Source organism: Anolis carolinensis, chromosome 5 (assembly GCF_035594765.1).
Source record: "Anolis carolinensis isolate JA03-04 chromosome 5, rAnoCar3.1.pri, whole genome shotgun sequence".
Classification (NCBI taxonomy): Eukaryota; Metazoa; Chordata; class Lepidosauria; order Squamata; family Dactyloidae; genus Anolis; species Anolis carolinensis.
Window position 1 is genome coordinate 171,354,610 of NC_085845.1, and position 26,973 is coordinate 171,381,582.

Consider the following 26,973-nt stretch of genomic DNA (forward strand, 5'->3'; position numbering starts at 1 on the left):
GAGATGCTTTGGAATATGAAACATCAGACACTTGTGTTTTCTCATTGTGCTCTTTGAAGCCAGGTTCACAATTTAAGTCTTTCTACATCCTATTACATTTAGATTTCCCTTCCATAGCTATACTTAAAATTCCTGTCCTCTAATACTGTACTCCATCAATGCAAGTGGATTAATATGAAAGTTCATGCTGAAATAAAGAAAGTTTTCAAGCTGCTACTAGATTCCTTCTTCCCACTATCCCTCATTTCCTTTTTTTTTTTTGCTGTGACAGACCACTTGCCTAGTTTCCAACAGACCTCATAACCTCTGAGGATGCCTGTCGTAGATGTGGACCAAATGTCAGGAGAGAATGCTTTTGGAATATGTCCATACAGCCCGGAAAACTCACAGCAACCCAGTGATTCCAACCATGAAAGCCTTCAACAACGTATTAAGATAACTATCTCTGTGTAAATTACCACTCACTGTATTGTTCTTCCCTTAGCTCCACATTCTACAGGACACACATCAAACACAAGGCCCATGGATCGAATTTGGCCTGCCATTTCATATTATGTGGCCCACAAGGTTTTCAATGCCAGGGTAACATAGTTATATTTATACAGTCTTACAAATACCAACAGCCCTTTAAAGGCAATCATAAGGCTTATGTGTCCCTCTGTGAAGATGAATTTGACACCCGTTTTAGAGCATTAGCATGACAATTCTTACTGTATTGCCTCTGGTCTTTCTCCTTGATGTTCCGCTTGGCAGTGCTTGGCTCTGTCCGACCTAGGCGTCTGTCCTGCAGGCTGTTATAGAAGCCAAGGGTGCGGCGCTTGGCTTTGCGGACAATATGGCAGACATACTGAAAGATCTCCTCATAGCAATCTCCTGGCTCCATGTAGCTCGCCACAGTGCTGGAGGACAGGTATCGGGCTCGCTGCTCCTGCATCAGCTGGTGTTCTCGCTGCTTGGTTTCCGAAAACTGTGTAGCAATGACCACTAAGCACAGGTTGATCATGAAGAATGAGCCCACCTAGGAACCAGTGGAGAAGAAATGCATAGAGCCATATGTTTAAAATAAGAAGTTTAAGGGGGGGGATTCAGAAAATGAAGGTGTGGATGAAACACTGCTTCATGTAAAATATTACATCTAGTACTTATTTATTTGGGATATCTGGAGCATTTCCAACTGCCTGACAAGCAGTCTCCAAATAAGCTGGCACTAATAAAAATGTTTTTATGAAAAAGGATGCTCCACAGGCCTTTGATGTAACTGATACATGTCTGTAGGAAAAAACTTAATTTGGAAACAAGTCCCCTTGATAAGACTTTCAACAGCTTTCCTTGACAGGGGCAGGCAGGGAAGAGAATACTGGATATTTTATTTTTACTTCCACCATTATGCAGCATGGGCAAGGCACTTTGGGGTGAGGATGTTGGTTGAATTTAGCTCCCTTGCTGTTCTCCACTTGCTCTTCCAGTCCTTCCCGCCCTTTTAAGAAGTGCTCTGAGAACTGACCTCATAGACATAGTTAAAAATGCACAGCTATATATCATCTCCTGATTGAAATTCCCAAACCTACTTGAACAGCCAGCAGTGGCAATGAGTGGCATGTATTTGTTCTGCTGGTGATCAGGGTGCAACAGAATGACGTTTTCAGCTCCCATGCTACGTTTGGATCACCAGCACAGCAAACCATTTTCTCTATGAAGGTAGATTTGGGGGAGGACATTTGCAATTGTGACAATTGTGCCACAACTGTAAATATGGATACCAAAAAGTTAAGAATTGGCTGTCTGTTAACTGAGTGATTTAACTCAATGTCTCTATTCCTTAATGGTCTTCTCCTACTTTTTCATTTTTGTGTGTGTGTGTGTGTTCATTCTGGTTGTAAGCCTGTAGGCAATATTTTGTGGGTTTTATTCTTTCAAATTTTTATTTCTCCTATCATCTTAAAATACAGCTCTTTGTATTTATTTAAAAATATAAGCAATTATAATGAAGTTGATGGTGTTCAGAAAAACCATTCTCACTTTGGTATTGGCTTAGCTATGTTCCCAATCTTAATTTAAAAGGCAAGAAAGAGTTCTTTCAGAAGTGACTTTCAACAATGTTCTTCTGGTTCTAGCAGTGGCATTTGTGTAAACTGTGGCAGTTGAAGGGGAAATGGTTACTCCTTTCCAATTACCTGCAAAAGGCCCATTCAGTGAATTTGCCCACTCAGCCTTTTCTTATTTACACCATCGAACACAGCCTAACCCGAATGTAGGACAAAGGTGACAAATACATAAATGAAAACACCTGACGAAGCCTTTGAAAACCTGAGACTGGCCAGCTTACGTATTAGGGTAAAACACTGTTTCAAGACAAAATAGAAAAGTGTTCCCCCCCCCCCCTAAATATCTTTCTAAGTTGTTTTAAATAGTTTGGAGTTTTATCTATCAACTCCCCTCTATGTACTTAATCTCCTTTTTTTAAGAAAAAATGTTCCTCAATGCAATGTCCTTCAGATGTACTGAACTACATAGTACAATGCTAATATACGTAGCAATATATCAGCAATACTGGATGTGGATTGTAAGGATTATCATCCAATTGGAGGGACACCAGATTTCTAAAGATTGTTTTAGACATTCGGATATGGGTTTGAAGATGGGGGAAGGTGGTGATAGAGAAAGTACTGTTCTGGCTTCTGAGAATTTTGTTTAGTACATGCTCTCCATTTTTCTCTTGTTGCTAAGGCTTTAAGAGTCCCAGCTTCTTCCAAAATATATCCTAGCCCATTCCTGCTGCCAGCTTTGTTCTCTTGTCAACAGAAAGTCTGAACAGACAAAAATGCTAAGTATTCTTTAGTTGTATATCTTGGTAGACCTTCCTCTGGTCTCCATGTTGGTAGGTGAAAGGAAAGAGGAGAAATGGGAGCAGTTTAAAGCAGTGCTGAGCAACCCTGGAAAGTCCAGGCGGGGGGCAATTTCCCTCACTCAAGGCCTGCCGTAGACTGTCTCATCCCATGCTACTGAATCCTATAGTGACAAGAAGTTCGCTTCTATTTTTGTTTTTCAAAAGCTGTTTTTACCCCTCTTTGCCACAAAGCTGGACTCTAGCCAAGATGATAGGGTAAGTATTCTGCATGTGGGCTCCAATATAGATCCTGTGTTATTACTCTCAGAACCTATTGTTTCAATACAAGAAAATGATCTCTTCTCCAAGGGGAATGTTTTAGATTTTGATTCAATTGTTTTCAATGTGTATGCTCTTTCAACTGATGTTAAACCACTTTTTTCTGTTTTTTTTTAAACAAAAAATGGATATTGTCTATTTTTAATTAGTGTTATGTGTTTATTTCTTCTTCTCTTTTTTCCTCTATGGATTTATATTTCACTCCTTCTCTCCTAATGGAGACTCAAAGCAGTTTACACTAAAAATTATACAGTATGTAAATTAAAACTCAAAGCATACAAACATTTAAAAAGAGTGAAACACTGGACGTATAACTGGTATTATTGGGCCAGGCTGTGGCGCAGGCTGGTTAGTAACCAGCTGCAATAAATCACTATGACCAAGAGCTCATGAGTCCGTGTCAGAGTGAGCGCCCAACAATTAAAATAAAAAATAGCCCTGTTTGCTGTTGACCTAAGCAACTCGAAAGATAGTTGCATCTGTCATGTAGGAAAATTTAGGGACAGCTTATGTGGGGAGGCTAATTTAACTGATTTACAACACCATAAAAAACAGCAGCCTGCATGCCAGATGAGGAAGTACACCATCAAAAGGACTCGTCTTCACAGTGGATGATGAAGCAGCAGCTCCTCCTGTGGCCGGAATCGAGCATACCCTCACAAAGCCAGAAGCTGGGAAGTTAAATAGCCTCTGTGTCTGTCTGTCTGTGTGTTGTTTGTTTAATGGCATTGAATGTTTGCCATATATATGTACATTGTGATCCGCCCTGAGTCCCCTTCAGGGTGAGAAGGGTGGAATATAAATACAGTAAATAAATAAATAAATAAATTTTATGCATCCATTTCTTGTTATATTTGAATCTATTATTTCATGTTGTGACCTTGGGGGATAGTGACCAATGATTAAAGTTAGCTTTCTCCAACTCAATGCACTCTCAGTGTATTGAAATGTAATGTTTGTTACTCATAACCAGCACAGGCATTGGTCACATTGGTTAAGTATGGTGGGAGTTGCTCTTTGACATTTCTGGAGGTCACCAGGTTGGCAATGATTGACTTAGATCATACATTCTTTAAGTCATGTACATAGTAATTTGTGTGTAGGGAGATTACGCCAGGCAGATAGAAGATGTGTGGTGTAAATGGCCAGCATGGTTGAGATTCTGGACTGGGAGTTTGGGTTCAAATCTCCATCTAGCCATAGAAATCCATTGAGTGACCTCACCCTCACCCTCAGAGAAAGGCAATGGCAAACTCCTCAAAATAAATCTTGCCCAGCAATCCCACAATAGGTCACTGATGACCTTATCCCACAGGCAGGGAAGAAGGGGGGGGATGGAGGAAATCAGAGGAAAGTGGGGGAAAGTATCATTAATAGTGGGGACTTGACCTAAGCCCAACAAGATCTATCTTCGGGGATGGCCAGCAATCCCACAATGTTTTCCTGCTTTCCTCTGCTTCTTGCCACTATCTTCAATCAGGAGTCAGGGAAACACCAGATTCCTGAAAACTGACTTTTTTCTCCATCTTCTCACACGGTTGTGACAGACTTGTATGCACAACCACCGAAAGTGGCTGTGCGTCGTCATGAAAAGACCTCCAGGGGACTCCGTTGCATCAGCGTGAGAAGACAGTGAGAAAATGGAAACATTTATTGTGAGATAAGGTCCTAAGTTAGTGTTGACCTAAATGCACATAAGAATGGGAGTTATGCTACTTGTCAAATAAACACAACGATAAATGGGATGAGAAATTATGGAAACTGATTTCTTCAATGCAGAAAAATCTAATTCTAGAATTGGAAAATCAAAGTTTATCTATGAACTTTGTTAGAAAGATATTCCTATTCAGATAAAAAGGAAGAGCCAATACTGGAATTATGTGCTATCTAGAATTACTTACAGTAACATCTTTTGCTTTTCTACAGAATGTGTCACTTGTCAGACTCCCAACTTGTCTAGAATCTGATTCACTTAAGTAAAAGGGTGATTGTACTTACAATGATCAGCAAGATGAAGTAGATGAAGTTGTAGAATGAATGAGCATCCATCACATAGTACATAATCTCCACCCAGCCTTCTAGAGTGATCACCTGCAAGGAAAGAACAAGAAAAGAGGAAACATACCAGTAACTAAAGAAAGAATGATCCAATCTATTTTAAGGTGTTTTATTTCATTAGCAAACAATCTCTCAAAAGCGAAAAGCCAACTAATTGGTTTAGTTCTGATAGATAGATCACTAAAGTAACATTAGTTTGACTCGGTTAGCAGTCTTTTCTCTATGGCATGGATGAAGGGGTGGCCACTGGGCAGCTTTGTTGTTGTGGGAAATAACTGGATTCAATCATCATTAAAATTTGCTTGAAAAATCCAACTGACTTCAATGGGTGATGATTAAGTACATAATTGTCTCCTTCAGTTATATCAATGGATAATGCTTAAAGGTAGGCCAGTCTTACTTTTGAATTCCACATTTCTTTATACATGAAAAGTTGTAGTTAAAGATTTGGGGTGCATGTCCAGGTCTGTCTTATCATGAACTGAAACACAAGGGGGACATGTTTTATATAGAGTAGCTACATAAACTAAAGTAGCAGATCTCATCCGATTTTGGAAACCAAGGAAGGTCAGCCCTAGTTAGTACAGTAGAGTCTCACTTATCCAACATTCGCTTGTCCAATGTTCTGGATTATCCAACACATTTTTGTAGTCAATGTTTTCAATACATCATGATATTTTGGTGCTAAATTTGTAAATACAGTAATTACTACGTAGCATTACTGCCTTATCATGGAAAGAAGTGACAAGTGGAGTGCCGCAGGGCTCCGTCCTGGGCCCGGTTCTGTTCAACATCTTTATTAACGACTTATACGAAGGGTTAGAAGGCACGATCATCAAGTTTGCAGATGACACCAAACTCGGAGGGATAGCTAACACTCCAGAAGACAGGAGCAGAATTCAAAACGATCTTGACAGACTAGAGAGATGGGCCGAAACTAACAAAATGAAGTTCAACAGGGACAAATGCAAGATACTTCACTTCGGCAGAAAAAATGGAAATCAAAGATACAGAATGGGGGACGCCTGGCTTGACAGCAGTGTGTGCGAAAAAGACCTTGGAGTCCTCGTGGACAACAAGTTAAACATGAGCCTACAATGTGATGCGGCAGCTAAAAAAGCCAATGGGATTTTGGCCTGCATCAATAGGGGAATAACGTCTAGATCCAGGGAAGTCATGCTCCCCCTCTATTCTGCCTTGGTCAGACCACACCTGGAATACTGTGTCCAGTTTTGGGCACCGCAGATGAAGGGAGATGCTGACAAGCTGGAAAGCGTCCAGAGGAGGGCAACTAAAATGATTAAGGGTCTGGAGAACAAGCCCTATGAGGAGAGGCTTAAAGAGCTGGGCATGTTTAGCCTGCAGAAGAGAAGGCTGAGAGGAACTTCCTCACTGTGAGGGCTGTTCGGCAGTGGAACTCTCTCCCCCGGACTGTGGTGGAGGCTCCTTCTTTGGAGGCTTTTAAGCTTTTAAGCAGAGGCTGGATGGCCATCTGTCGGGGGTGCTTTGAATGCGATTTCCTGCTTCTTAGCGGGGGGTTGGACTAGATGGCCCTTGAGGTCTCTTCCAACTCTACTATTCTATGATTCTATGATTCTATGAACTACATTTTTCTGCCAAATTTGTTGTATAACATAATGTTTTGGTGCTTAATTTGTAAAATCATAACTTAATTTGGTGTTTAATAGGCTTCTCCTTAATCTCTCCTTATTATCCAACATATTCGCTTATCCAATGTTCTGCCACCCCGTTTAGTTTAGATAAGTGAGACTCTACTGTACTTGAATGGGAGACCACCAATGAATACTAAAAACTGTAGACTATATTTTACAGAACGGAACTCACAAAAACACCTCTAAATATTCCTTGGCTCAGAAAACTCTGTGCAATTCATGGGGTCACAATAAGTAGACAGGCAATTTGAAGGCAAATACATACACACAAACTAAGAAGACAGTCAGATATAAATGTTCACAGCAATAGTTCTTTACAGCACATTTCAGATATTTTGCAAAATAGTTAAGAACTGCAGTCACTTAATCATCAAAAATGTCACAAACTATACATCAATATCCTCATATTTGGAGCTGAAGTGGATGAAGTCACACATTCAATTTAAGTGATAGCTGTGTTGGGTGGTTTATATGGATAATAACCATGACAGTTAATGTTCACCAATAGACTTATCTGCAACCTGCTGAGCAAAAATTCAAAGTGATAAGGCAATGATTGACAACACACATATTCAAAGTATGCAGTTGTGGCTGCAATTAAACTGGATTTCTGTTTCACTCTGTCCTAAAGGCATGCTGAGTAACAAGTTTAAAAACAGTAGCTTAAATTTAGATTAAAAAAATGTTGCAGCAAGAAAGATGCTGAAGCCCCGCTCCACTATTGTCTTAACTTTATCAAGCCAAAAAAACAAAACAAAACAAAACTGCTGACTTGAATCTGTTGATACACGTAAAAGGTTGTTGCTTCACAAACTTTAGTAAATGAGGCATTAAGGAAAAAAAACACCAATGGGACTGTAGCTCTTGAACTGTAGGCTGTGATGAGAAGAGAATGCAATGTTTTAGCTATTGAAATACATGCCAGTGTTTCTCAAACAATCTAATATGGGGAACTGGCATTTTCCCCCAAAACATGCTAGAGATTGATACCATTATTTCTTTCTGTTGATTCTGACATGTCTTTCTTTTCTAGAAAAAAACCCAATAGAAACTTGTTTTGGACTGACAACCAAAGGCTCTCAGGCCAGCACTGACCCACTGACCACCACTCTGAAAAATATTGCCCCAACCCACTGCTCTAAGACAGTCCCAAAAAGTTAACATGTTAAACAGGTCAGATAAAAACAAAGAAACAGCTCTGACTGTCTGATAGGTTTGGTTCTGTCTCTCTTTCACTAGGGCTCATCCGACAGAGCTTCTCAGATTATGCCAGTGCTTTGCTGATGGACAAAATAGATTAAGACAGAATGAGGGTAGGATTAGCTCTTGGGAGACAAAGAAAGAAGAAAGAACTTTTTGAAGAAAGGTAGGATTTGGGTGCAAAGAGTGATAATTATGGTGAAAAGTGCACCGTTTTCTTACTGAAACTATTGACAGTTTTGAATTTTTTTGAGAAGTCAAAGCAGCATTTTTAAAAAAACATTTCAAAGACAACATACACAGTGGGATTTTTTGAAACTAAAAAGTGACATTATAGTTTTAAAACTAGAAGCAGATCCCACACAGGGAAAAGGTGAGTTGCAGGTGGAGACATTATTTATGCCTCCACCTGAAATTTCTTCAGGTATGAGAGAGCCAAAAGTGGTGGTCAGGCCAACAAAAGACCAATAACTACACTCTGGCATTGAAGTATTAGGTATGAATTCACATTTGAGAAAAGACAGAAAGTCAAAGTGCTGGAAGAGACCTCATGGGTCATCCAGTCCAGATCCCTGCCAAAAAGCAGGAGAATCACATTCAAGGCATCCCTGACAAATGGCCATCCAGCCTTTGTTTAAAAGCCTCCAAAGAAGGAGCCTCCACCACATTCTTGGGCAGAGAGTTCCACTGCTGAACAGCTCTCATAGTTAGGAAGTTCTTCCTAATGTTTAGGTGGAATATCCTTTCCTGTAATTTGAAGCCATTGTTCTGTGTCCTAGTCTCCAGGGCAGCAAAAATTCTGAGATGGACCAACAATGGGATTAAACTGCAGATACCCCTGCTGCAGTTGGTGTTTTGATTGACCTCACTGTGATTTTTACAAGTGATAGCTTACTAAACGTGAATCCGCAAGATACATTTAGCAAAACAATGGGACCAGCTGCAGGGCCTTTTTAAAAATCAGTATCTGTCCACAACAACGGTGTCATATTTGTGCCATTGCTGCTCCTAAATCAGAAGAGGGATGTTGATATATAGAAGGCAAAGCAACAGCTCAAAATAGAAAACTTAAATAAATACATGAATATGTGATCCATTTAGGTCAGCCTCAAGATGGCAGCCAAAGGGAAGCTATTTCTTTGAAAAATGGCTGGCCAATTTAGCATGATAAATCATACTCTTTCAAAAATTATTTTAAATCTTAATCTTTAAAAATATTAATTCTAAATGTTTTGAATCTTGTCTTGGGAAAAGATGGTATACAAATGAAATTAATGAATTGATTGATTAATAGTATGGGAAACTGTTACATCCCACACTTTTCACGCAGACCATTTGCTTTTAAAAGCCTCCCATTCAAATGTTAACACTATCTGACTAGTGCTAGAACCCCTTTTAGCAAGGGCTCCAAGTCATCACCCTCACTTCTACTGCCCAGTAATTCTAAAATAACAGGAGGCACTCCCTCTCCTAACATCTCTATAGTGAAGAAATGGTTAGTGGTGCCAAATGGGCAGCTTGTTCCTTTGCCAGTTTCAACAGAGAGTGTTCCAGGTCAAAAGGCTGCTTTATGTGCTTGGGTTGTTCAAGTGTAATTGAATCTGTTCTTTTCATTTTCTCTTTGTCAGGTCTCACCTTAGAGTAGCAAAAGAATGGTGTAAAAGATGCAAGAAGAATGCTAGACAAGATCTTATATAATGCAATGAAAAAGAACACAAAAGCAAAACATCTAAGTAAACTTCAAAAAGAATAATAAGACACATATTTAACAATGTTGCATCACAAGGTGCTAAGAGAAAGCTCTGGTCTGGTCTTAGATAGTAAAAAGAAACTGATGAGGAGAGCAGAGAATGCACACAACCCCATTTTTGTGAAGAACACAACCCCATTTTGTATGGATTCCTCCTTGCACCAATTCAGAGAAGGTAGAATTTTCTTGTAAGGTAACCAGAAACCAGAACCACAGGTTTTGGAAGGCGAAACAAAGCACATTAGTTTCTGCATCAATGGGACAACTCTCTGTGATTCTCAGTGGGGGAATTATCAGTCAGATTTCTGCTGAGCTGTAGTACTATTTCTTTGGTAGGCAGAACTGGAACTGCAGCTATTCAGTCCATCGGTCCAAGACAAGGATTTGATAGGCTCGATTTAACTTCTTCAATTTGGTCCAAGCCACCATCCAAGGGAGTAAAAGCAAAGATCTCACCACATTGCTTTATCTGGTACCTAACTACTAGCCTATCTGTGACTATTATCCTGCCTTTGGATCTCTGGATCTTCATTGCTTTACTAGTATTCAAGACCAATAGCCTATTGTTGATGATATCTGAACTCCACTTTGTCTATGACCAGCATGTTTTCTACATCAGAACACCCTCACTTACCTTTCTCACAATCAGCCCTAAGGACCCAGTACCTGCCACAAAGCTTGCTTTCAAGCATAACAGCTGTGGCATCAGAAACACAATCTGTGCAAGAACATATCCTGATGTTTCAGTAAAGAAGAAGTAAACCTGCAGTATAAAATTAGCACCGGGTTTTAGACATTCCAAATCAAATTACCTGAAATATAACAATCCATGCATAGCCGATGTTGTCAAAGTTGATGGCCCCTTTATGAGGATTGGCATTGCCTGTGCGACATTCACTGTAATATTGATTCCAGTTGACACACATGCCACTGACATTGAACTCCTGTCTGACAGAAGTGTAGTAGAAATAGTCATCTTTGTCCAAACAGCATACATGGCCTCGCTCCTTCAGTGGGGGAATCTCATGGCAGCCCATGATGCCATTATCTCCTGATAGTGAACAGATGAAGGGCATTTCGTCATCCTCCTCAGGTTGATAATAGGGAGGAAGGGTGATGTTACCTTGTCTGAAAAGACAGAAAGAACACTCTAATGAAATGGCCATTGCAAACATTTGAGATAACATCTGTGGAAAATGGGAGAACCGCTTGAGCACAATAGCTTCCCAATTATCTATTACATCAGCAGATAGAAAAGCAGTGCTTATTAGACCATTTTCAGGAGGCTGTTCAAGATCTAGTTTCAGGGACTATAAAGTAAGGTCTACAAGCACCCCACTCCCCACCTTATTCTCCATTTAGCAGCAATCACAACTTGTCATAACCAACTCAGCAAATGATGGTTGGTATTTGCTCTCCAGACCAGGATTAGAAGATGTGAAGATAAATCCTTCATGTTTTCTGTTGCACACATCTAGTACCGTCTGTGTGATCGGAAGCACTGATGGTGACATTGAGTTGAGTGATTGAAGAATTCCCCCCCCCCCCTTCAGACTTTCATGCTTACTGTAAGACATATAAGAGTTACAGCTGTGGAGAGGCCGAGGACAGGTCAGCATGTTCAGCTTTATTCCTCCCCTCTATATGAATTCAGGAATAGATCTTTTGTTTCTAATTCTGATTTGGGGGGCAAATGTTCTGCACAATCAGGTAACGCAGGAAGTTGGAAAATGATCCGAACTGAGGCACAACCCCAAGCAAAATCCTTTCCATCTCACCCCATACACACTCAGTGGAAAGAGATTTTGAGAAAAAGGTTTAAATAAGAGTAGTTTTGATCATTTTTTCTCCCTCAAGCTGAATATTTTCCACACAGTTTGAAATAAAGCAGACAACAGATGTATGCCTTGTGGAGCAAATGGGTAATCTGGTGCTGTGCCAGTATACAGAATCACATAGTGTACTGTACTTATTTCCCAACATCTGATAGTACTACTTCTCATAATATTGAATCCAAATTTAAAACTGTAGTACTATACCCAGGGAAATCAAGATGGGTTAAAAATTAAACTGAATGAATAAGAAGTGGCCACCATTCTAGCAGTTTTGATTTTTCTAGGATCATACAAGGGTGGTAAGAATAGGCGGGGAAAATCTTCTGGCTCTGAGCAGCTTATTACTTCAATAAACAGTTCTTCATCCAGAACAACAGCACCTAAAGTCTTTTTTCTCATGTGGCCACTTCTTACACTGGCATAAGAGTAAGGCTATTAAGTATTACATCTTCCAGGTGAAGCCATAGGATCATCCAGGGGACCTAGCAAATTCCTGGATGCAAGGAAATGAAACTGTAGGTATGGATTCTGAAGTTTTGGGGGTCTGCCTGTATATACAATGCTACAGAGTGGGTGTCATGTTTCCCCAGGTCTTTTCCAGAAGTAGGCAATAGTTTTCATTATTGTTCACAATAATAAAGTGGCTTTTGGTGGAAAAGAAAGCATGAAAATGAAGATACTTGTTCTAGGTCAGTACCACATAAAGGAAATAGAAGGAGGAAGCTTTACAAGCAGGAAGCAAAATGAAAGAATCAGTTCCTTGTCACTCACATGGTCAGATTTTCCTCCATGAAACAGCGGTTTCTCAGTAGACCAGCCCATAACTGTACTCCGATGATGCCAAAGATGAAGAAGACGAAGAAACAGAGAAGCAGAACATTTCCCAGCATGGGCAGAGTGTCCAAGAGCAGATTCACCAAGATACGCATGCCTGGAAGAAAGGAAAGTGCCAAAAAAAAAGGAATTAAGGAGAGATCACAAGGTAGAAGCAGGAGTGGTGATGGAGGAGGAAAAAATTAAAGGAGTGAGAAAAGGTAGGAGACATTACAAGAAGTAGTCTAGGATGAAAAAAAAATGAAGACAACCAGAGTTAAAAATTCTTTGAAGGTGTGTAGCTTTACAACACATTTGTAATAACACACACATAAGCTAATTATGAATCCAGCCTTGGTTTGCTATGGTCTACTATATGTGTAATGTGATCCGCCCTGAGTCCCCGTCGGGGTGAGAAGGGCGGAATATAAATGCTGTAAATAAATAAATAAATAATACCTCCTCTTGTAATGCACAAGACCAGTGAGGCACTTCCCAAAACTCACCTTTTGTGAACATAAGGAACTCAAGCTCTGGAATGATATGCCATTATCATAAATTTTCTTAATTTTAAAAAATAAGAATTCAAAGAAACAATCACATTCAAATGAAACCAGTGGAATAATGTGAAAACTGAATTTTTAAACAAAGCTAAAATCATGCTGTCAAAGGCTTTCATGGCCGGATTGAGTTGCTGTGTTGCTGTGAGTTTTCCGGGCTGTATGGCCATGTTCCAGAAGCATTTTCTCCTTACACTTCACCCACATCTATGGCAGCTATCCTCAGAGGTTGTGAGGTATGTTGGAAACTAGGCAAGTGAGGTTTGTTTATATAATCCCTCTACGTCTACTCCACCTGATTCCAGGTCTCCAATGAGACTCCCTTCTGCACAGTCCAGGGAATTTCAGTTGCAAGACTCCATAAGTAGACTAGGATATAATTGACTAATTCGCTATTTATAACTAGTTCATTACTTCAAATGGCTGGGGAAGGGGAAGGGAGAGAGAAAGATAAGATTACTTTTCAGTAGCAATCCCTTGAGGCACCAGTTAATCCCCATTTTATGCCCACCGTCAAGTAATTATCCACATCAAGTTACGCTTGACACTTCCTCATATTTTTCTGTGTTGTTCCACTCCTGCACCTAGGAATAAAGGTGTCTGTGAGCTCTGAAGAGTGGATTGAAATGGGTACAATGAAAGATTAAGGCATTTGCACATACAAGAAAACTGTGGTCACTATTTCCCAGGAAAACAAATAGTTCTCTCCAGCCACCTCCTTTCTTTAAGATCTGGGAAAATCGAAGAGATGTCCAAAATGAATACATGTCTAAAACTGCTCACATAACTCTAATGGCAGTTGTGTATGCAATTAATTACCAGCATTTAACTCACAGAACTTGATTTTCACTTAACAGAATAAAATTGATTTGAAATCATTTACTACAGTGTGCTAGATGGAAATGGAAGTTTAGCTATTTCAACACATTTCTATAAGTTTCTACAAATTTAGCTATTTCGCCAACTAATGATGAAGAAAAAATACCATAGGTATTTTCCAAACTTGTCACTGGTGGCATTTGGCCATCTATAAGCCAACCACATTAGAAAGCAAGAGCTAAGGTTGGTTGAGGTCCGCCAAAATAGAACTTTACATCAACAGTAGTTCATTACAATTATGCATTAATAAATTGCCACACCATGCAATTGGGTGTTTAAACACATGTGAAGTGTACAATTGCAATGCATAATAAACACATAGGGAATGGCACCACCTGCACAATGGCACTATATGTGAAACCCTGCTTTCAAAGACATCATCTGCATGTGAACTTCCATATTAGATCGAAATGTCCAACCACTTCTGTAGAATAACTTATATGTATACATTACTGGTGGGATAGCCAGAATAATTGGATTGGAAAGCTTTGATAAAAGTGACCTTGTAAGACTCATTCCAAGAGGAAATGCTCTTCACCACAGAAATCTAATGTATGTGAGGCTACACAGCATTTTTGGAGGAATACAAATCCCAAATTTTAAAATGTCAATGGTTAGAATGTTGAAGGAATTCGCACAAATAATTTCATTAATGCAGAAAACATACACATTGCTAGAAGCTACACAAATGTGTACAACAGGAGGGTGCATTGTGCATGCACTTTGGGTCTTTTCTAGCCATATCTCAAAACATCCTCCAGAATCTCGTTTTTCAAAAGAGAAAAATGGCATGGTGATTTTGGGCAATTTTTACCTTAAACAATACAGAATCCCCCCCCCCCCCCAAATGTGCAGAAATATGCAGAATACACTACTCTACGAGAATCCTGCACTATTCTGGGATCCCTCCACATCTTCTGAAGTCCCTCTCAAAATGCCAACAAGAAGCGATACTATGTAATTCTGCTGCTATTTTGAGAAGAGCTGACGTAGGAAATCTGCAAGAAGTTTCACATGGGACAGTTTAATGGGGAAATTTATAGTCAGGCCTTCTACCTAATTACTGTACCTGGATGTATGTCCCTTTGGATGTAGTGGGACATGCTTGTGTATTAACACAGGCTTGTCCTGTTAGTAAAGCTAATTTCTGAAACATCGTTGGGGTGATACAGAATGTTTAATGTATTGTGCAACAACTTCTTTCAATGTTTTCATGAGCAAATTTTCAATGGAAAGTTGCAACAAAAAGGATTGCTCATGTAAAAATTTCTGGATTAAAATATCATGAATAAAATTCAGCAGTCATCAAGAGGTGCTTACTCAGGAATTCACTTTCAATAAAAGTACATCATATGCCCAGTCTAAAATAACATTTCCATTTGTACACATTTAATTTCTTATCTGAAAAGTTTTATTTTCTTTTTATTGTTGTTGTTGTAAATTATTTTATTAATTTCCCCACAAAATTGGGAAAGGAAGAATAACACAAAAGAAAGAATTTTGTAGTATTTCCATATCCCAAAATGTTTGAAGAAACAATTCTGTACAGAAATATATTTTTCGGAACAAAAGTCACATTGTTTCTTCCACAAAAACACTTTTTATGAAGTGCTAAATTTGATTTAAAATTGTACATAATTTTTACACAGCTCCTCTTTTTTGCACACAAAACAAATGATTATTTTTTACACAAATACAAAAACAATATGTATTTTTGTACAGAATTATTTCCTAAAGTAGTTTCAGATATTAAGTACCAAGTGAAAAACACACAGAAATATTTATTTTCTCCCACAATGGAAAGGAAATTATAGACATTAATCCTTCTTGCACATAAATATAGAAAAGTCCCAGATTTATAGTATAATAATAATAATAACTTTTTTTTCTATCCCGCCACCGTCTCCCCGCAGGGACCCGGGGTGGCTAACACAGGACAAAGGCCTGAAGCAATAAACAAAGTACAACAAATAAAAACATATTACAATGAGTAAAAACACAGTAAATAAATAGTATGTACATTTTTCATCTTTTTCTTTACAATTGTGTGATAAAAAAACCCCTCTATAACTGTTATTATTGGTTACTCTTTACAAGAAGAAAATTGAGGTACTAGCTCTAATACACACTATTAAGACAGTTACATGAGTCACATATCTCAAGTTTATTTCTTGGATAGTGTGTAGAATTTCTTGGATTCTCGAAATAACTGCATATTTTATGGAGTGGTTATATCAGTTCTATTTTGGATTGTTTATCATCACCCAGGATGGTTTATGCACTTTGTATTTTTATATTTGGACATGTTCTACATTAATCCTACATAAATTATATGTTGTGAAACTTACATGTACTATTCATCCAGGATTGTTACATTTTTATTTATCGTTCCAGCTACATTCAATGTGTGAATGATCTATTATGGGTTTTTTTTTTTGTTATCAATATATTTTGTTCATAATCATTAATTTTTACTTGTTTCAGATTCGAGTAGTTCTTTAGCTACATGGTATATGCCACTACTATACATTAAATTTATTGTCATATATGTTTTCAATGTATTTGTTCTTTGGGTCTTACCGTGATATTCCTTGCCTTTAGAACTCTTTTTTACAATGACTTTGGTTTTAAGCCTCAGTACAATTATTAGTCCAAACTAGAACTAACTCAATGATACAGAACAGAATACAAGCCAATAGCATCATTGGTTTAATAGGGATAGTCTACTTAGATCAGGAACTGTATTTCAGTTTTTAGCTATTAGCTATTTACCCATGTTGGGAATGCTGTTAATATAAAGATATTAATATGCAATTCTGTGCTCTGTTTTTGGAAAGGATGAATGTATTCATATGAAATCGAAATTTCAATCTTGTAATATTCTCAAAGGACGAACAGTTGACTGAATATTCAGTCTCCACATTATACTCAACTCCTGGGCTCAATTCAAAATACTAGCAGAATCAGCCAGCAACTGAATTGTTTCTCAGACATCAAGTTACTCATACTCAATATTTGTGGGCGTGTAGATTTGAATGCACTCTGGGGAGAAATGATTTAAATTTAATCATTAGATAGCAACTTCTAATCTTAAATTCAACCCTTGGGGGCAATTAAAAAGCTCATTCCCCTGACTATCAAAATATGGTGTCAGGCAACAATTGCTTCTGGAATATCAATTATTCACTAGGAGAATCTGGGCATTATGCCTAGGGGACATGGTAAGTACCATAACTCACTCCCAACTTTCATATACATGCAAGTGCAAACAAGTATATGAGATTAGTTGTAGATTCTGTTAGTTTCTCAGATCGCCTCCTTCTGTCCTTGAACCTCCCTAGGTAGGCTTGGAAAAATAGACTTTTTATGAAATGTTAAAAATCAACAATTTCCAATAAAGCATGAGAATACCAAATGCATGGGATTTGAGATTTGGGGTGCCCTGCTAAATAAGTGTAGAAAGATAATGCATTGTAGTACACTTTCACAATTATGCAGAAACAAGTTTTTTTTCCAAAAATATGTATCTGGGTGCTACAAATCTATTTTTAAACCATAATGTTCAGAATGTCACAATTCATCACAACTATGAAAAAGCAAAGGCATGGAGATGTTATTATGCAAGCTAAATGAGTACGCTTGCAAGAAAGGCTTCATTATTCATAGGTTGTTGTTGATGATGATAATGGTTAATAATATATTGTGTATTGATGAGATCCCTTTAAGCACACATAATGAGAAAACAGGTAGTGAGCTTCTATTAAAAGATACAGAAAAAATACACACAACTACCAACAATTATACTGCTCCAAAATATTCTTTTGCTCATCAAAAACCCAAATAATATGTATCAGAATTCTGGAAAGCTTAGCTTCTAGTTATTAAAAGGAGCTTTTACTAATATCTTTAAAAGCCTGAATACAACAAGTCTTAAACATCCCTATGATATGGTGAAGAGATCTTAACCTGTACTATGAACTATGTGCTTTCTCCCATTCAAGTTCTTTTCTGATATTTTTAAGAAAATTAGGTTTTAAATGTATTTTTGGAAGGGGGTCCATACCTTTTGTCAAACTCTCAAATGGAATCATTGTATTCTCAAAAGTTAAGAACTATAGTATTGGAATTGTCACAAATTTGGGAAAGTGATACCAGACCCATTTCTCAGTCCTTGTAAAGCAAAGAATTCATGCTATTTGTGAAGTCACAAAATTAGTGACACTGTATAGATCTCTAGGAAAGCAACTTAATTGGCTGCAACAAAGAACTGAACTTTTATTGCCTTCTTTTCAACCTTTACTCCTGTTGTTCCCACAGGGACAACATACAGCTAAAACACTCCAGAGAGACAACCATCCAAGTTTTTTAAATAGGGGTTGGATGGTCATCTTTCAAGAATGATTTCATTGTTCATGACAAGATTGGACTAAATGAACTGTAAAATTGGAAATGATCTCCAGAAATTTTTCTTGAAACCTTTTATCTGCACTTGGTGGTGCATATATCTTTAAAATAATATTCCCATTATTAACATTAAATGTAATCTGAAGCTATAATTATTCTTCTCCCAAATGTGCAAGAATGACCTTTTTGCGGTTTACTCAACAGCTCAATTCCTCTGGTGTTTCCTGAGACTATAAAAGGGATAAATGTATCCTTATTCCCTTGGAAACACACATTAGGGCACTTCATGCTTGAAACTCTCGTGTCCATATTCCCAAAGTAACGGGGATGCAAAACTCTTTTGTATAACTTTTACAATTCATATTTCCAGTGATTTCTCCTTGGTGGAATATGAATGCCACATACAATTCATACAATACAGGATCGGTACCTGTGGTTTCATTGATCCACTTCTAATAAAATATAACCTCTCTAGATATTTTCTAGGTCATCCAGCATGATTCTATGGATGGAAGTCCATCATTTCAACAAGATTCACTATTATCCTTGGTTTTATGTACTCACATGAAGTCTGGGAAAGGATCTCTCATGGCTATTGGGGTTGCACTGTACAGTGTGAAGAGATGTACTTTCCCTACTATGTCATTTTCCAGTTTGACACTAAAGAAAGTGGATTGTGCTGACAAGCTACGGCTCGGTTTTTGCTACGTTCATACAAAACAAATCTTGAACAAATTAGAAAAGAAAACACACAAATCAGCTGTGACAATTTGCTCTCTCACATTAATTCCCAAAGACGTTTCCAGTTAACAATACTTTTTAATATGGTCCCAAACAACCTGCCTTGTCTCTGAGATTTTCCTCTCCAGAACTATGTCATTGGAGAGCTCCAATGATTTATAAAACATTTCCATTGCTTTTTAAAAAATCCCCTTGCTCCATTCAGCTAAGAGAATTTGCATGAGGTATCCAGATTGGCTCTTCCCAAGCTTTTTATAATGATGGCCCTTCTCCTGATAATATAGTCAACCAATTAACTTCCAGGAATTAATGTAAGAACACCTTCAAAATCTAGAAAAGGTAAACCTCTCCCCTCAACTCTTTTGAGACACCTGCCAGGAAGCCTCACCTGTGGAACAGTTGACCCAACAATTATATCACAAAGGCACAAACACATGTATTCATTACCTCAAAAACATCCACAGGTGAGGACTAAGGAAGATCCAAGCATCTGATTTCACTCCACTGGTAATTCAGAAGGCAATTTCAGTTCTTGTTATAACAGTCCATTACTGTGCACATAGTGTTGCCATTTATATGAAATACAAGAGGTCCTGACTCTTGATCAGCTGGTGCTCATTATAAAGAGCCAGTGGAACAATCGAAACATCACAGGTAGCCTAAAGGTCTTGGGCAGATGTCAAGGCTACATCATTAATTTTGTCTGCTGTTCCTCTGAAAAATTCTATAATTTGTCTCACAGTGTGATTACATTCATTTCCTTTCTTACAGAAGTATGTGCCACACAGTGATTAACATACAGGTGCATTGCTTTCTCCAAAGGAAAAGATGATACAGTAGAATCTCACTTATCCAAAACTCGCTTATCCAACGTTCTGGATTGTCCAATACATTTTTGTAGTCAATGTTTTCAATACATCATGATATTTTGGTGCTAAATTCGTAAATACAGTAATTACTACATAGCATTACTGCATATTGAACTACTTTTTCTGTCAAATTTGTTGTATAACATGGTGCTTAATTTGTAAAATCATAACCTAATTTGATGTTTAATAGGCTTTTCCTTAATGCCTCCTTATTATCCAACATATTCGCTTATCCAACATTCTGCCGGCCCGTTTATGTTGGATAAGTGAGACTCTACTGTATCAGTATGTAAAACATATAGAGCCCACCTATATTAAAGAGAGTGAAAGACTCTGTGTATTTGGCTCTCCCATAGTCATAAGACCATGAAGCATAAGGCAAAGATACCAAAGAGACCCTAAAGGATTTTAAAATGATTTTGTCTTTACTACCATCTTCATTCACTAAGAGGCAGGCTTCTGTAGCATTCTGTAGAGAAAATGTAACTTCAGAGAGACTCTAGACAGTTCTATTCTCCTACCTTGGCTCTCCTACCATTTTATGTCTCGGCTACTCTTACATTGAAGAAATAATCACATTTTACTCATAGATATATACTAGTTTGAAGTGTGGAAGACACTGTGCAAGATTAAGAAGGTGAACAATTCAACTTGGAACCCAACAGGGGTTTCTTGAATAATGATTTCTGAAAAAGCTTGGAAAACGGATTCTTTGCTGTGTTCTTCTCCAACTGCTTCCGTAGCCTTCACATATTTTTAACTGTCAGCATCTCTCCCCATTTGCTCTTTTATTCTTAACATCTTCTCAGTGTGCATGCTTCCCTTGTTATTCTCTTCTGACTCTCCTCCTTACAAGCCGTTGTTTGGAAGTCTCCATCCTTCCCTCCTCCCTGTATTCTTTTCCATTGCCAAAGCAGAAGCCACACTGGCTCACAGCAAGGAGCAGCCAATATGAAAGGGACAATGACCTTTTCTAAGGCAGTCTTTGGGGGTAAGAACAGCCACTCCACATTAAAAGAGGAGGGACTGAGCTGTCCAAAGAGAAGGGAGCAGAACACTCAGAAAGCAGTGTTAGGCACATAAAGCAGACTCCAAATATGAAAAGGTTTGCTCTTCATAGTGAAGAAAAGTACGTTGACTTAAATATGCATGTTAACCAGGTGTGGCTTCTAGGAGAAAATATTGCATTTGTTCATAATCCTTGTGGACAGGCTATGTTTGTTGAGAAGATCTAGCAGAAGTTTGAAGCTGCCAGATGTCCCCCAGAAGACACAATTTTTGCAAGATTCTGCTAAATCTAACACTTTATCACAGCTGAACACTGAAAGACTGTGTGGGTGTAGGCTGGTGGCTTCTGTGTTAGTGGGGCAGCGAGTTAGATTTCACTCCAGATATTGAAGGGGCTGACCAAAGTGCTGAATTTGCATTGGAGGATGGGTTCAAAACCTTGGATAGGTCCTCAAAAGTCATGGATGTAATATAGAGTAGATCCATTATCCTACTGATAGAGAAACCATCAGCTAGCACTACTCCTAGAAGGAGCATCACTTGCTTGGGAAACAGAATTTATTTATTTATATATTTATTTATCACAGTATTTGTATCCCGCCCTTCTCACCCAATAGGGGGTTCAGGGCGGCTTACAATAAAAGCACATATATAAAAATAATACAGTACATTTCAAATCAATTAAAATTAAATTACGTTAGGCATTCATAAAAATACACATATAAATATACAATTGGTGCATTTCGAGTCTAAAAAACTGGGTCTGTCATTGAGTTCTAAAACACATAGTAGTAATTGATGCTGCTATTATTGTTCAAAGGCCTGGTTCCACAACCAGGTCTTAACTCTTCTACGGAAAGATAAGGGGGAGGGAGCCTGCCTGACTTCACTTGGGAGGGCATTCCATAGGCGGGGAGCCTCTACTGAAAAGGCCCTGTCTCTCGTCCCTGCCAGCTGCACCTGTGAGGCTGGCAGTACCGAGTGCAGGGCCTCACCTGAAGATCTTAAATTACGAGGTGGGTTGTAGCGGGAGACACGTTTGGACAGGTAAGCTGGGCCAGAACCTTTTAGAGCTTTATAGGCTAAAGCCAGCACTTTGAATTGTGCTCTGTAGCTAATTGGTAGCCAGTGGAGCTGGCGTAGCAGAGGAGTAGTACTCTCCCTGTACGCCGCTCCGGTTATCAACCTGGCTGAGTCCCGTTGGACTAGTTGAAGCTTCTGAACAGTCTTCAAAGGCAGCCCCACGTAGAGTGCATTGCAGTAGTCTAATCAGGACGTAACAAGAGCTGGACCACCGTGGCCAAGTCCGGCTTCTCAGGGTATGGGCGCAGCTGGCGCACGAGTTTTAACTGTGTGAAGGCTCCCCTAGCCACTGCCGAGACCTCGGACTCCAGGCTCAATGATGAGTCTAGAGTCACCCCCAGACTGCGAACCTGCACCTTCAGGGGGAGTGTGACCCCCATCCAGCACAGGCTGTAACTCTATACCCTGTTCGGCCTTCTGACTGACCAGGAGGACCTCTGTCTTGTCTGGATTCAGTTTCAATTTGTTGGCCCTCATCCAGTCCGACACAGTGGCCAAGCACTGGTTCAGGACCTGGACAGCCTCCTTAGTGACAGGTGGGAAGGAGTGACAGAGTTGGACATCATCTGCATAGAGATGACACCGCACTCCGAAACTCCTGATGATCTCTCCCAGTGGCTTCATGTAAATATTAAACAACATGGGGGACAATACAGAACCCTGCGGGACCCCACAAGTCAATGGTTGTGGGGCCGAGAAGTGTCCCCCAGTGACACCATCTGGGACCAACCCTCCAGGAATGAATGGAACCACTGCAAAACAATACTTCCTAGACCCATCCCTGCGAGGCGTCTCAGAAGGATACTGTGGTCAATGGTATCAAAGGCTGCTGAGAGATGCAGTGAGGATATTTTAGGTCTAAGACATGGCAACTCTAACAGGAACCATGCCCCTCTAACAACAGAAGAGGACAGAAGGGATCAAGAGAAGCAACTTCTCAGCAGCATCTAAGTCAAATAAAAGAATTGGGGAAAGTGTCTGAAGTTTTCTTTAGAGCTGGACAAAACCTACTGTTTTGCTTTGGTAGAGCCTCAGGGCTCTTTTTGACAAGCTTCTGCCAACTTCTTAGAATTCATGTCTCTCTCAAGGTCGTTCCTGTCAATCTCGATTAACTTGGCTGCCACAGCTGAAACCATCTTGGGTAAAACAACCAGGATACATTAACACTTGGAAAAGTGGAAATCTAGCAAGCACATGAGAAAAAGGAGAGTCTAGGTTATAACCTGTAATCATCACCTTGCAAATATAGTTCCACTCCTAAACTCTTTTAATGGGCCCCTTATTTTCAGCTTTACGAAACAAGTCATATTCTCATATCCATGGCCCAGGCTGTTTCAAAGTCAAGTACATGTAGAATACGAAGAAGTATAAAAAGAAGTGCCAGTTCACGTTGTTGTTGCTTATGACCTATGTTACCTTCTTCCAAATTCCAGTGAAGACGCTAGAATCCTTAATCAGTATAGTGATGCAGAAATAGAGATTCCAGTAACTATAACATCTGTAAAATGTGCTACAGTGATAAGAGAAAAGGTTTCCTGTTGTTTCTAAGTCCAGAGCTTGGATTCTTGCTATTCTTCTGTTTATGATTGTGAGCAAACACAGCTAAGGATGGCTCAGGTGTTCTGCTTGTCTATTGGGAAAAAGCAAATCAAAGTCTTGTGTATTCATTGGTCCAACAAAGCTGGTGAAAGAGAATATAGTCTGCCAGATTTAATCATGATTGAAACTACTAAACTAACAGATTTCCTTGGGCAAAGTCAATATCTTTCTATTGCCATTTCTAATTCTGACATTCAAAGTAATAAGACCTCTCAATTTTTCCTTCCTCATTTGCTCCTACAATTAGCACAATGATTTCAAGTGCAGTCTTCCACTGATGGAATTTGTCCCAACTGATTCATCTTTCTTTTCCCATAATGTATCTTGCAAATGCATAATTGAGCTGAATAGGAAGTCTTTCAAACTCAAGAGCGTGTGGAAATACAGAGGCACTATTGTACAGTCAAAGAAAATTACTAGTACCTTTTACACTCGTCTTTGAAAAATTCTCCATCACCTTTTTGCTACATTCACAAAGGCTTAACTCTCTTCCTTCCTGTCTTGTCTCAGCATTATTTTATGGACTATTACAATATTAATTGCTTCCCTTGATTTTTAAAAATCAAACATTCTTTTAGAGTTGAATATAATAGTAATAATAAAACATTAAAATGCTACAATTTTGCATTCCCAATTCTCTTGCCCTTTCTTGAAATAAATCTAAATTTTATTGAAGATATCATTTTGAAGACAGTCACACATACCAGAAGATTGATTCTTTGTTGATTATTCCCACATATTAAGATAAATGATATTCAGCAAGAATCAAGCTTTACAAAGTAAATCTGAAATCTTTCCAGTGATTTCAGTGTCATTTAGATTAAGCTGAGTGTTTGAAGGTATCTGCAAGCCCCTGGTTAACTTAGAATTGAGAGCATCCTTCTCTCATGGTGTTAAAATTTGAAGTTCTATTGTTAATAGTTTAAGGGTTTACCTTTCAGAACAAAACAAGCACATGAAAAATCCACTGTAGTAGACTCTTGTACTAAGATCAGGATCCATTCCAGCATCCTTCCAGAAATCCAATTTTTGCATAATTTGGAATCCTATTTTTCATATCTGAAATGAACATATATCTTGGGCTTTTGGCTGAAGCATACATTACAATCACTCTGGAGGACCTAGAAAGTGATAGGTGCATTATTTTCTCTTGTTGGTATGCTTTCCTTTCTGCTCCAAAAGTAAACCAAAGGAGGTACCATTGTGGGAGGGTAAAGTCTGGGGAATCCCTCTTCCTATTATTTCTCAGTCTCTGCTTGGATATCAAGAAAAAGGAGGAGAGCATGGCCATTAACTGTTTGTTGTGTTATCACTTCTCCTAACCCAATTGGCTCTTTTTAACTTCAAAATAAAAGGGCTAGTGCTTAATGTTAAAGATAGACTTGAGTAATTATTTCTATACACAAAAAAAAAGAAAAGAAAAGAAAGAAAACCCCTAAGAACTGGGGAAATGTTTCTGAAATCCCTTTTGCTTCTCTCTCTCTCCCCCCCCCTGCCCCCCCGTCATTCTCTGTCCATGATCTCTAGCAACACCTCTTCTCCAGTTTTGGTTGTTTTCTTTTCCTGTTCTTTTCTCAGTATTTTTGGAAAACATGTTAAAGAAGAAACCATGCAAGAGTCCATGTTATAGGGGAAATGCTCCTCCTTTGGTTAATATTTGAAAAGGTATTTGATCGTCCTCAACCAGTTGTCCTTGGGACTACAACCAACTTGTGGGAAGCTGCCATAGGGTAATAGGCCTATGCAGTATAACATAATTTTTCTATATACCCTCCAGCAAAATGAGGGCCACAAATCCTGTTAAATGTATCAGAAAATTCGTCAGCTTTCTTCAGTACTTGAAGAGGTAATAATCTGTCAAGGGATTTATTAGGCACCAGGCAACATATTATTCCATAAAAGATTGGCAGGTGTAAATGCTGAAAATCACCTTTGCCCCTGACCAACCAGAGGTCTAGATGTTTCACATCAATTTTATTGTATTACTTTAGTGAGTTCAGGACTGAGTTGAGCATCGGGAGGGGGTGATGCTATTTCTAGCTTTGTGACTCACTGGATCTCTGTCACCCCCACCTAGAACACAAAGGCTAATAATAGCAAACACACACCTTCCTGGAGCTTGAGGAAATTTGCAGATGAAACTTAACATGACTGATAGATCTGGTACATGAATTATAATTATAATGGCAATCAACAATAATGTAGCATTGCTAACATTGGTAATATTACTCACATTTAGAATTGTAAGACAATTCTAAGCATTTTATACAGTTAATCTAATCCATGACATTGCTTCACAGATCCTATAATATATTGGCTCTACAATGTGCTATTTGCTGATAAGAGTATTCCACAAATATGCCCAACTACTTCTAAATATATAGCTAAATGTGGGCCTGTGTTGTTATTTCCATAGGGGACAATCACATAATCTGATGCATTATTTTGCTGGAGTTCTTGTTTGATTCTGTTTCTGTGTCTTTTTCCCATAAGATTGGTATCTGACCCACCACTCCTTCCCAAATCACAGTATAGAGATTTCCCTGGTAGCTATAGCATTTTCTTCATTTGAGATTAATTGGTTGAGTGTGCAACCAGAGTGGATGTCACAACTAGAGTCAAGAAATCCAAATGGAGTACTCTACTACTTGTCAGACAAAGGACTTTATCACACAAGGCAGACAAATTGTAATTTGCCTACAAAGTACAATTAAGTACTCAATTTCTTCCTAATCTTCAGTTTGGGTTGCTATAAAAATAAAACGGTCCCTGTCACACAATGCTGTGTGCATCCTGCTACCAATTCCACCTCTCCACCATGTGAATCTTCCATCTATATCTCAAAATCCTGCTATGTTTTCCATCTTCTACCTTGGTGTACTGACTTCCTTCCACTTTTGTACCAGAATGCTGATAGTATCATGGTATCAGGTGGTGGAATTATCCTCCCTTAGTGTCTCTCCCACCTGCTATTCTCAAACTATTTCTTTTACACATATATTTGCCCTTTTTGTTTTAATATTAAAAGGAAGGTGGAGTTGTGAGGATGTATGAAAATAAGATATTAGGACCACAGACTGGCAAAATGGTTCAATTGTGCTACCTCTTTATCGTGTCAGAAGCGAATTGAGAAAATACTGCAAGTTGCTTCTGGTGTGAGAGAAACGGCTATCTACAAAGACATTGCCCAGGGGATGCCCGGATGTGTTACCATCCTGTGGGAGGCTTCTTTCATGTTTCCACATGGGAAGCTAGTGCTGACAGATGGGAACTCACTTCGTCTCGCAGATTCGAACCACCAACCTTCAGGTCAGCAGTTCAGTCAGCACAAGGGT

The 26,973-nt window shown here is 38.8% G+C and overlaps 1 protein-coding gene across 5 annotated transcripts in view; it reads right to left on the reverse strand.

The window, feature by feature from the left end:
* cacna1i (calcium voltage-gated channel subunit alpha1 I) overlaps window positions 1-26,973 on the reverse strand; it is a 372,048-nt gene that overhangs the window by 106,776 nt on the left and 238,299 nt on the right. For all 5 annotated transcript variants that reach the window (XM_062982915.1, XM_062982912.1, XM_062982914.1 and 2 more), the window contains exons 6-9: window positions 12,454-12,613; window positions 10,660-10,975; window positions 5,165-5,257; window positions 712-1,018 (exon numbers count right to left, since the gene is read on the reverse strand). In XM_062982915.1, the coding sequence (XP_062838985.1) occupies window positions 712-1,018; window positions 5,165-5,257; window positions 10,660-10,975; window positions 12,454-12,613 (876 nt within the window). The remainder of the gene's footprint in view (window positions 1-711; window positions 1,019-5,164; window positions 5,258-10,659; window positions 10,976-12,453; window positions 12,614-26,973) is intronic.